This window comes from Mus caroli, chromosome 14 (genome assembly GCF_900094665.2).
Source record: "Mus caroli chromosome 14, CAROLI_EIJ_v1.1, whole genome shotgun sequence".
In the NCBI taxonomy this organism is placed as follows: domain Eukaryota; kingdom Metazoa; phylum Chordata; class Mammalia; order Rodentia; family Muridae; genus Mus; species Mus caroli.
The window spans coordinates 19,069,199-19,081,496 of NC_034583.1; the positions used below are offsets into that span (position 1 = coordinate 19,069,199).

The 12,298-nt window shown below is 39.5% G+C and overlaps 1 protein-coding gene across 1 annotated transcript in view; it reads left to right on the plus strand.

Annotated features, from left to right (window-relative positions):
• Dnah12 (dynein axonemal heavy chain 12) overlaps positions 1–12,298 on the plus strand; it is a 184,675-nt gene that overhangs the window by 22,993 nt on the left and 149,384 nt on the right. The window contains exons 13-16 of the mRNA XM_021181341.1: positions 851–976; positions 2,147–2,281; positions 2,593–2,786; positions 3,131–3,374. Of these exons, the coding sequence (XP_021037000.1) occupies positions 851–976; positions 2,147–2,281; positions 2,593–2,786; positions 3,131–3,374 (699 nt within the window). The remainder of the gene's footprint in view (positions 1–850; positions 977–2,146; positions 2,282–2,592; positions 2,787–3,130; positions 3,375–12,298) is intronic.

The window sequence follows — 12,298 nt, forward strand, 5'->3', positions numbered from 1 at the left end:
TACTTACATATAATAAATAAATAAATCTTTAAAAAAAATAAAATCATATACAAAGAGTCAAAGAGTTACCTTTATATTAAGTCAACAATAAGTAAGAAATAACTTTGTAAATGTAAATGTGTTTGTGGGGGAGATGCACATGGGCTTTGTGTGTGGAGGCCAGAATTCAACATCAGTTGTCTTCCTTTCTCCCTCTCCTGCTTGTTTGTTTGTTCAGCAAGTCTTTCCGGTTAATAAGTCCCTCAGACCATCCTGTCTCCATCTTCACCATGCTGGCATCACAGGCACACGCCACTACACCTGTTTACTGTTTAATGCTGGGGAGTGAAACTCAGGTCTTGTGCAGCAAGTGTATTGCACACTAAGCCAGCTTTGTTTGTTTTTTGTTTTGGGGTTTGTTGTTTTGTGTTTTGTTTTTGAGACAGAGTTTTTGTGTGTGTGTGTGTGTGTATCCCTGGCTGTCCTGGAAGTCAACTGTAGACTAGACTGGCTTTGAATTTATTGAGATCTACCTGCCTCTGCCTCTACTTCCTGAGTGCTGGAATTAAAGGCATTCTCTACCATGCCCTGCTAAGAATGTCTAGCCCAGGCTGGCCTCAACCTGGTAGTCCTCCTGCCTCTGCCTCCTTCAGCAAATCCTACAAGCCTGTGCCACCAGTACATTTAAAGTGCTTTAAAACTTACATTAAGGTATAGGTATATGGCTTAAAGCCAAATAAACATAGGAATTAAACTGTTGAAATATCTATGTGAGTTGGACAGTACATAAAATGTTAAATTTGAAAGAACATTAGAGATTGTTGGCTCTATTCTTCTTATATGATATATATATCTAGAGTTTCTTTTGTAGGAATCTAAACGCCAAATGAGTTACTTTTTAGATGCTCTTCTAATGTCTCAAGAAGACTTAAATTTAAATGCAACTGTCCTCTTGTGGCCTACTAAAATTACCCCTGTCTTTGATGAGAATGATGAAGTAAGTATATTTTTAAGTGTATAATTCATGTTCTGTCATTTTTAGTATCATTTCCCCTCCTCCTTCCTTTCATTCTCTCTCTCTCTCTCTCTCTCTCTCTCTCTCTCTCTGTGTGTGTGTGCNCNNATNTGNNNGTGTGTGTGTGTGTGTGTGTGTGTGTGTGTGTGTGTGTGTGTATGTGCTATGGCATGCATGTGGAGAAAAGAGGATAATTTTTCAGGAGTTGCCTCTACTTCTACTTATGGGGCCTGGGTATTGAACTCAGGCTATCAGGTTTAGTGGCAGTCACCTTTATTGGCTGAGCCGTCTCACTGTCCACATTTCTGGCATTTTAAGTACAGTGTGGATGTTTCATTTTCATACCAATTTGCCACTGACTTTAGGAACTTAATGTGCCTCGATGTGTCTGTCTGTTACCTGTTATGGCCTTGCCAGCTTAGAACATGCTTCTAGGCTTAACTCAGCAGCTTGAGTAAATGTAGGATGAAAGCAAGAGGTCAAAAAAATTACAGCAAGTCATAGTCAGCGCTGACCTAAGTGGCTCCTGTTTATTAAATTATTAAATACGCATAAGATGCCAGCCACTCCTATTTGCCTCATTTTATAGATGATTAAAATGAAACTCAGAGAAGTTGATTCACTTGTTCAAATTCACAGAGATTGGAAGTTGCAGCTTTAGGATTTTATATCAGACTGAATATAATTTAAAACCCCAAGAAGTAACCAGTTGCTTTATCCTGAATTGGGAGACATAAGAGAATAATAATGAGAAGCATGGGATAGACAAGATTTTTTTTCTTTTATGATCTTGTAACTTTGATGTCCCTCTCGACTTCCATATATCTCTTTTTCTTTGAAGAGAAAATAATAACATAGAAAGGATACTTAACAGCTCTTGATGTATGGTATGTGTATACTCAAAAATGTTAGCTTTTAATATTATACCAAATACATTAAAAAGTCAAACTATATAATTAATAATTTTGTGTTGTGAAAGCTCTTGGAAAATTTGTCTCTGTGATTTACATTTTGCATTTTTACATCAGTCAATAAAGAAAATGATTCTGTTCCCATTTTCTCTAAATTACTATAAAACATTCATGTTTTTCTTTGTAAATTCTTTTCTTTATACTGCATTAACTAATATCATTAAATTATCTTTTTAAAAAGCTCATTGAGAATGCTAAACATGCAAAAGAAAATGAACTAGTAGCCAAGAGAGAAAAACTGATTTTGGAAATAGAAAAAGAATCACGTCGCATGGAGGAGTTCACGGAGTTTGCAGAACTGGACCGCATGCATCAGGTCAGATACATATAGGGCTGTGACTGTGGTCAGCTATAGGTTAATACAGGGCAGATTAACACTGGTTTCAAAATAAGCAAGCATGAATTTACCATATCAAACAAAGGTTTACTTGATTCTTAAGCCTGATACTGTTTGACTTCATTTATTATCACATAGTGTAACGATATATTACTCCTCGTTGTAGTGATGTTGTAAAGTTAATATTTAAGGTCACTGTATAAATAAAAGAACATACCTGATGTAGTATTATGCAGTCTTGTTATAATATCATCTGGATATTTCTAAAATGGACATTTGTTTGCTTTTAGTATGTGGCAGATGTAAGACAGCTACAGAAACGGATTCAGGAATCAGAAGAAGCTGTTCAGTTTATTAATAAAGAAGAGGAACTTTTCAAATGGGAATTGACAAAGTATCCTGAACTGGAAAAATTAAAAGTCACCATTGAGCCCTACCAGAAGTTTTTTAATTTTGTTCTGAAGTGGCAGCGAACAGAAAAACGGTAATTTTGGGTAACATAATAAAAAAAATTAAGCAAATGGTATAAACAGTGTTCTTAGTCTGCATTTTATGTAGCTGGCTTACTAACACAAAATTAGATGTGTGGGGTCAAGTTTGCATTTACTTGGATAGTATTATTGCCTATTTGTAATTGGATGCATGTTTTAGCACAGGCACTGTTGTTGAAATGATGCTGTTCAATCTATTCTTTTTCCATCAGCTCTACCTGTGTGCCTTAGTTGTCTCTCTTACAGAAAAAAAATGAGGAATATACACAAAATTTTCTTAATACTTCTGTCTAGTTAAAAAATGTGAGTTTTAAAATGACTTTTCCTTTAACTTCAGGTGGATGGATGGAGGGTTTCTGGACCTTAATGGAGAAAGTATGGAAGCTGACATAGATGAGTTTTCCAGAGAAGTTTTTAGGACACTGAAGTTCTTCCACACTAAGCAAAAGAAAGAATTACAAGAAAGAAGAAAGGCAGCAAGAAAACGATCTCTGATGGAAGAGAAACCTGAAGAAGAACCAAAAGAGAATCCTACGATTACTATGTGTACCACAGTAATGGAGCAGATAAAGTCTTTTAAGGTATAAATGTATTCAAATGGCATTTTAATGTTATAAATCTCCTTGCAATATTAACTTGTATATTATGTAAAATATAGAATCCATCCTCTGAACTTAGACTTTGTATATGTCATTAGTCCAGATCCATGTAAAAAGGGATTAGTCAATAGCTAACCAGTCTTCTCCTCTGAGTACCTGCTGCGAGGTGAGCTAGTCCTAATACATTATTTGTATGTCTGTGGTAATTGGTTTGGGGGTAAGCATATGGCCCAAAGTGGGCTAATCATATTCCTCCTCAGCTTTTTAAACTGACTCTGTGCAAGGAGCACCCCCCCTTGTCTCACTGTTATGGGGTCACTGTGATCCAAGCCAGAATGCTTTCAAGCACTCAAGCTTTTAAGCACACAAATCACAAAAGCCACAAACATCTGTGCCAAGTTTCAGTTACATTTTCCACCCAGGAACCTGCCTTCATGGTACACTTATCCTGTTCTCATTGGCTGGTTTGCTCAACGATGACAGGGCGACTTGCCCAGCATTCATGTCTCAACTTGCCAACCAGGATGTCGCTCATCCAGAGAGGTCTTAGAACTTAAACTTTTCTTGACCCCTATTCAAAATGGAAGATTTATTCAAATTGGCATCAACTTGGTTCTTTCCCATATTTACAAGTTTTTCAGGGTAAGTTGTGAACTTCCTGTAGCTCTGAGATTGCTGTTTCAAGAGAATAACATTGATACTTAAAGAAAAAGGGAAATATGGAGGTTGATGTGGCATATGACTTTCATCCTTGCACGTAAAGGTTGAGGTAGAGGGATTACAAGTTCCAGGCTAGTCTGAGCAAGCTAGTAAGATCTTGTCTCACAAAACCCAAAACAAACGAAAGATGGGAATAGAGATCTACATCACCAGTGCAATTTTAAAATATTTTTGTCTCAGCATTGGATCAAATTCCCACCTTCTTCATTCTAGGCAAAAATATTAATGTGTATGCACTTGTACCCACACATGTGTTTACTGTGCGCTCGTGTATGGAGGAGCATGTTTATGTGCAGGCATCCATCCACGCACATGTGTAGAGACTAGAGGACCACTGTGGTTGTCATTGCTCAGGTGCATCTTCCTGTGAATGCACATGCATGCCTTACATGTGTGTAGAAGCCAAACAACAACACACAGGAGTGAGTTTTCTCCTTCCTCCATGTAGGTTTTGGAATCGAACCCATGTCATCCGTTTTATCATGCAGCCCATCCTGGCCGGGAACTCATGTAGCTCAGGCTGACCTCAACTTCATGATCTCCCTGTTTTACCTCTCTAGTGCTAGAATTACAGGCACAGACTGCCACACTAGCTGTCACATCCTTCCTTTATAAAGCGAATAATGCACCAGTGGTTCTAGTGGAGATACCAAGTGTGTAGCTAGTGTGCCCAGGCTACAGGTCTGTGATGTGACTGAAGTTCTGCCCTATCCGAGTCATACGCTTCCAGTGGTTGGAGGAGTTGCCTCATTATAAAAGTAGTAAACTGTGTAAGGATTACTTTCAATGTTTGATACAGTTCCTGGTCCAAAAGTGATGATCTGCAAACTCTCCTCTCATATCTCTCATCTCCATTTCTCAGATGGTCAGTGGTAGCACTTTCCCAAGTATTTTCAGACATCATTACATATATAACTCTGAATATATTATCTTACTTTCTGTAACACGTAGCATGTGCTATGACTCCCTTGTTTTGCTTAATTTACCTTGAATATCATAAGTTGTTAAAATTGTTACTATAAGAGTGATCATAACATCTATTTTTTTATGTAATTAATCTCTGTTTCTCCTTCTTTGGGTTTTCTGTGCTTTACTTGTGCCCACAGTCCCTCTGGTACTGTGGAGTCAGCTTAGTAGCATTCCCATGGGTCACATGAGAGGAAAAAGGAGCTTGCTGCTTGCTGGGTAACGCACTTTACACTTGCCGTGGTCATCTTTGGTACTTTGGCCACTCTAGTGAGTATGAAGTGGAATCACCTGGTTTTGACTTGCATCTACCTGAAGGCTGAATATCTTCTCATGAGCATATAGGCCATTTTCACGCCTTCTTTGGAGAAATTCCTTTTTAGATCTTTTGCCCTTTTTTACTGAGACAAGGTCATTCTGTACTCCCTGCTTAGTCTGTTCACTGTGTAGCATGGACTGGGCTCACAATGGCAGCGCTGTGATTAGACGTATAAGCCCCATCCTGGCTCCTGGCCCATACTGTTCTTCCTTCAGGTCTTCTCCTTTAAAAACAAAAACAAAACCAAAAGTCCAATTAGTGATGCCCTCTGGAATGTTACCTAATCTTGTTCACTTGATATTGAGCAGGCCTCGAACAGGTAACAAGTAGCTACAGCAATTCATGACAATTATGTTATATCTCCAAGAAAGCATTTCACAGGCTTCTTTCCTTCTGCTGGCTCTTATATTCTTAACACTATTCTTTCTACAATGTTCCCTGAGCCCAAGGCAGGTATGTGAAAAAGAGGTTCCATTTAGCTCTAAGCACTCAATAAGAACTTAATTCTTAGCACTCTGGCAGTCTCTGCATTAACTGCTGCCCACCAAAGATAGACACTTCTTTGCCTAGATGAGAGCAATACTAATCTACAGGTCTATACATAGCTATTTAGAAGGCAGTTTGATCTGTATATTTAATGGAACAACAGTAATGGTGTTCCCCTCTAGAGCCTATGACCTCTTGAGCCTTGGGCTTGTCACTACAGTTACAGTACCAGGCATTGGCTCCCTTCTGTGAAGCATCAGTATGTAGTTGATTATCCCAATAACCTTCATGTCACCATTGCACCTGTAAGCACATCTTGCCTGGTAGGTCAGTATTGTAGCATGCAGGGTCCAGCACTAGGTAACATCACCAATGTCTTCTCTTCCCCAGCAGCCTGCATAGTACTTTCCATCACTATGAATGCTAGCCAGCATGGAGGAAATTTTCCAGTCAGTTCCAACTTGATATATATCCTACAACTGAAATGCATTGTGTCTTCAGAATAGGGCCTTATCATGAAGCTGAAAATTGGCCTTCTAGGATCTGTGAAGAATCGTGTTGAAGTTGTGATGGGGGTTGCATTGAACTTGTAGATTGCTTTTGTCAGGATTGCCATTTTTACTATATTAATCCCATCAAATCATGAACATGGAAGATCTTTCCATTTCTAGATACCTTGTTCAACTTCTTTTTTGTGTTTGTGTAAAATGTTCTGTAAATATCTGTTATGTGCAGCACCACAACCACCACCTCCCCTCCCTGCTTTTTTTCTTTACATCAGTCAGCTCTAGCAATTTCTATGTTTAGTTTTTGTCTGGATGATCTTTTTGTTGCTGAGACTTGAGTATTGACGTCTCCTACTATCAATGTGTGAAGGTAAATATGTTATTTGAGCTGTAGCAGTGTTTCTCTTACAAACTTGGGTGCTCTTGTATTTGCCACATGATGTTAAGAATGGAAATGTCCTCTTGGTGGATTTTTCCTCTGCTGAGTATGTAGGGTTCTTCCCCGTCTCTTTGCTGAGTTTTGGTTTTGAAGTCTATTTTGTTAGATATTAAAGTGCCTGTCCCAGCTTGTTTCTTGGGTCCATTAGCTTGGAATATCTTTTTCCAACCTTTAACCCTGAGGTAATATCTAGCCTTGATGTCAAAGTGTGTTTTTTAGATGAAACATCAGGATGGATCATGTTTTTGCATCCATTTTGTTAGTCTGTAGTTAATCTCGGTAGGATGTAGTTTTCCTTTTAGCACATTCTGTATGACTGCATTTGTAGGGAGATATTGTTTACATTTGACTTTACTATAGAATATCTTATTTTCTCCATCGATGGTGATTAAAAGTTTTGCAAGGTATAGTGATCTAGCATCTTAGAGTTGCAGCACAGACCACTGGTTGGTGTTGAGAGATATCAATGAGCAGTGTTTGTTGATTCCTGGTGTTTTGTTTTTGTGGTGTTGTGTGTGTGTGTGTTTCCCTTCTTTTGGAATTTGTTTTGGTGTTTTCTTGAGTGTGTTCTACCTCTTTAGGTTGGAGGTTTCCTTTTAGTGCCTTCTGTAGGGCTCTATTTGTAAATAAATGTTGCTTAAAGTTTGTTTTATCATGAAATGTTTCATTTTCTTCATCTATTATAACTGAAAGTTTTGCGGGTATAGTAGTCTGGGCTGGTATTTGTAGTCTCTTAGATTCTGAAGGACATCTGTCCAGGCCCATCTGGCTTTTTGAGTCTTCACTGAGAAGACTAATGCTAATAGGTCTACTACATCTGTATTTTCTTGTTGTAGCTCTTAATGTAGCTCTTTCTTATTCTGTTTATTTGCCGTTCTGATTATTATGTGCCAAGGAGAATGTCTTTTCTGATCTAGTACTTGTGGTGCTCTGTATGCTTCTTGTACCTTGAGAGGCATTTCCTTTAAGTTAGAAAAAATTTTTTTCTATGATTTTGTTGAAAATATTTTTTATGCCTTTCACTGGTTTTCTTCTCCTTCCTCTATTTCTGTCTTTCTTAGATTTGGTCTTTTCATAGTGTGCCAGATTTTTTAGATGTTTTATGCCAGCATTAAAAAAAATGATTTTATGTTTTCTTTGACAAAGGTATCCATTTCTTCTACCATGTCTTTTATTGCTTGGCGTTCATTTTTTTCATCTCTTGTATTCTGTTGGTGAGGCTTGCCTTTAAGGTTCCTGTTTGAAATCCTAAATTTTTCATGTCCAGTTTCCCTCAGTTTTGGTTTTCTTTATTGATTCCATTACCACTTTCAGGTCTTGAACTGTTTTGTTTATTTTCTTTTACTGTTTGTGTTTCATAGATTTCTTTAAGGGATTTATTCAGAATATTCTATCATAAAGGCTAATTTAAGGTTTCTGTCTTCTGCTTTAGTTGTATTGCAGTAATTGAAGCATACTGTGTTAAGGTTGCTGGGCTTTAGTGAAGACATATTATCCTTGCTGTTATTGTGTTTTCATGCTAACATCTAGGCATCTGCATTTGGGAGGGTTGTAATTCAAGGTGTTGATATCTGGTCTTGTCTCTGGTGGGCAAGTGTTTTGATCCATGGTTTCTGTTGTCCTCTCTGTTTAAGAAAGCGTGCTAGCTGTGTGTTGCCCAGTAGGAAATTCTTCTGTGATCCTGATAGGTGTGGCCCCTGAGGATTCTGTGTAAAATGTCTTCCTAGATATTGGGAGCTAACACTTAGGAATGGTGAGCAGGCTAGGAGAGCAGGGTCTGAGGATGTCCACAGCAGAGCAGAATCTGTTCCACCAGGATCTGCTAAATTTCCTGGGAATGATGACAGAAAATGAGGAGAGGCCACAACAGAGAGATTGCTACAGAGCTGGGATTGAGACTGGAGGATTGGATATGTAGGAGAGGATGGAGAGTGAAGATCCATAGCTGGCTTCCTTGCTTCTCTGGCTGACTTGGCTGCCAGGTTCTCAGAGAATGCCTGCTGGAGTTGGGTTGGAATAACAGGATGAGGGAGGAGGAAGGTTAGTGGAGCTCTACATAATCCATTGGGAATGCAGCAGGGGTAGGTGTAGGCCACAGGAGGTGGTCTGCTACAGAGATGGGAACAAGACTGGGGAACTAGAAAAGAGGAGGGAGAGGTGAAGATCCACTGTTAGACTGCAAGCTTCCCTGGTCAGAGCATGGCTCCCAGGGAATGCTTACTGGAGTTGGGAACTGGGATAAAGCAATGAGTAGGGGTGAAGAAATTTGGAGGGGAAGATCTCTGTGATCCATTGGAGATAGAGGTGGGGACAAGGGAGGCTGTAACAGGTGGTCAGCTACAGAACTGGGAAGAAGACTAGAGAATTTTATCTAGAAGAGAAGAATAGATCTGTAGTTAGCCTACTTGCCTCCCTGGTCATAGTGGCCTGTAGGTTTCTAGAAAATACCTGCCAGAGTTGAGGGCCAGGATTAAGTGATGAAGGAGGAAGGAAAGTTGAAGGAGGAGGGCTAAGTGATCTCTATTGGAGCACAGGGCAGAAGTGGAGTGGATTTAGGCAGGGGCAGAAGAGAGGAAGGTAAGGCAGCAGTAGTTGGTCTGCAGCAAACTGGGATAAGACTGGGGGATTGGTTGGAGAAGACGAGGGATAGGTGGAGATCTGAAGTTAGTATATTTACCTCTCTGACTAGGATGGGCTCCAAAAGTTATTATGTAATTTTTTATAATATGTTTTGAAATTGGGAAGTGTGAGTCCCCCAACTTTGTTCTTTTTGAAATTTGCTGAGGCAATTCTCATTAACTTACATTTTCCCAATCTGCTTGTGGATTTCTGCTGGGGTTTGGATGGGGATTGTAGTAATTTGAATGAGAATAGCCCACAATAGGTTCATAGTCCTCAGTTAATGGAACCCTTTGGGAAAGATTGGAAGGTATGGCCTTTTGAAGGAGGTGTGCTATGGTGGTGGTGGTGGTGGTGGTGGTTTCAGGTTTCAGAACACTCCTGGGATTTCTAGTGGTCTCCCTTTTCCTCCTGGTTGTGGATCAGGATATGAGCTCTTAGCTGTTCCTTCACTCTGCCATCACAGACTCTTAATTCTCTGAAACTGCACCTGAATTAAGTGATTGCTTTTATAAGTTGCCTTGGTTGCAGTGTTTTTTCACAGCAATAGAAAAGTCGCTAAGATAGGGATTAAATTTATAGACCATATAGTACTATTATCTTAGGACGATTTAATCTTTTATAAATAGTTTTATTAACTATTTATTTAACTATTTATTAACTATATAGTTGCAAATTTAATTGTTCTGATTATTTTTTGTCCACGTGACACAAATTTAGATGTGTTTGGGAAGAAGGAATTTCAATTGTGGAGAACTGCCTCTATCAGACTGGCATGTGGGCATGATTGTAGGGGTATTACATCGACAGATAATTGATGTAGGAGGACTCAGACCACTGTAGGGGGCACCAACCCTGTGCAGGTAAGCCTAGGTTGTAAAAGAAAGTAGCTGAGCAAGCCAGGGAGAACAAGCCAGCAAGCAGCATGTTTCCACAAGCTCTGCTTCAGTTCCTACCTCTAGGTTCATGTCTTGGCTTCCCTCAATGATGGTCTGTATCCTGTAAGTCAAATAAATGCTTTCTTCCCCAAGTTATTTTTGGTCATTGGTTTATTGTAACAGTAGAGAATGTATTAGAACATTCATACCTTGTATTTTGATTACATTCACCCCAAGATCCTTCCAGATCCATTCTCTCCCCTTCCGTATGCATCCAACTTTGTGCCTTCATAGTGTGCAATTTGTGCTGCCTATACTCTTGGGTGTGTGTCCATCCACTACAACAAGATTGATCTACCAGGGGCTACACCTTTAAAGAAAACTGACTCTTCCTCTCTCAGCAATTATCTATAAACAATAGCTCCTAATCAGAAATGGGACTTTATGGCCACCATCCTCATCCACTGGTGGGATTTCATCCTGCTTGGGCTTGCACAGGTCTTGTACATGCTATTACAGCTACTATTAAGTTTATACGTGCAACTACCTTCCTGTTATGTCCAGAAAACTGTGTTTCCTTAGAGTCATCCACTGCCCCTGGTCTTGCCATCTTCCCATCCACTCTTCTATCATGACGTTAGGGCCTTGCGAAGATAGGGTGTGACAGCGATATTCCATTTAGGGTTGATTACTCCAGTCTTTGCTCTCTGTACCTTGCTCAGGTGTAGTCTCTGTGTTAATTATCATCTACTACAAAAAGAAGCTCCTCTGATGAGGTTTGAGAGATCCATTAATCTATGGATGTAACATTAAGTTCTTAGGACTCAATTTAATACTGTGCCCATTTTGCAGAGTAACACTAGTATGTTCTCTCTCTAGGGACTATGGCCTCTCTGGCCACAGCTTTTTAGCCTTGACCATGGTACCAAGCATGGTTCCCACTGTGTACAGTGGGCACTATGTTCAATCAGAAGTGACTGAACTCCCATGACTACTCCATAACATTTAAACGTTACTATTGCACAAGAGGGTTTATCTTACCAGGGCAGTTGTTGTAGCTCACAGGACTCACAGCTGGATAAGATTGAATTCCTTTTGTCCTCTGGCAGCATACATTAGCACCTTCTAGCATTAGAAAAACTAGCCATTAGGTATGACTTATCTGGGTCAGTATCTGCTTTATTTCTCCATGTTCTGTGACCCAAGTGTGTGGTATCTTCAGCAATAAGGTTCTGGAGGGCAAGTAAGAGCAATGACAATAGCCTATTGTGATGCTTTGAATATGCTTTGCCCAAGGAATGGCACTATTAGGAGGTGTGGCCTTGTTGGAGGAAGTGTGTCATTGTGGACATGGGCTTTAAGATCCTCATTCTAACTTCCTGGAAGCCAGTCTTCTCTTGTCTGTCTTTGGATGAAGATGTAGAACTCTCAGCTCCTCTTGCCCCATGCCTGCCTGGATGCTACCATGTTCCTTCCTTGATAATGGACTGAACCTCTGAATCTGTAAGCCAGCTTCAATTAAATGTTATCGTTATAAGAGTTGCCTTGGTCATGGTGTCTGTTCACAGCAGTAAAACCCAAACTAAGACAGATGTAATATTTGGGGGGGGGGGTGTCTATGGTAGAGAGGAAACCTATTCCTGACTTTTCATGTGTTGTCCTGTGGTGTTTAGAGGAGGGAATTGTTACCCTGATATAGAGTAACTACATCTAAACTCTTTAAATATGTGTGTGTGTGTGTGTGTGTGTGTGTGTGTGTGTGTGTGTATTTTAGAAAGCCCCACAGTGGTATGTTTTTAGGCAACTGTTTTAAAAGGTTTGTAGTACTGATTATTCTTTCCTCATATCCCTCCTCTACTCTGTCCTTAACATAATTTATTCTTCCAGCATGGAAGCACCTTTCCAATTATTTAGATCTCTATTTCTTTTAAAATTATATTTGTAAATTTTATTATGTAGTCCTCCACATTTCT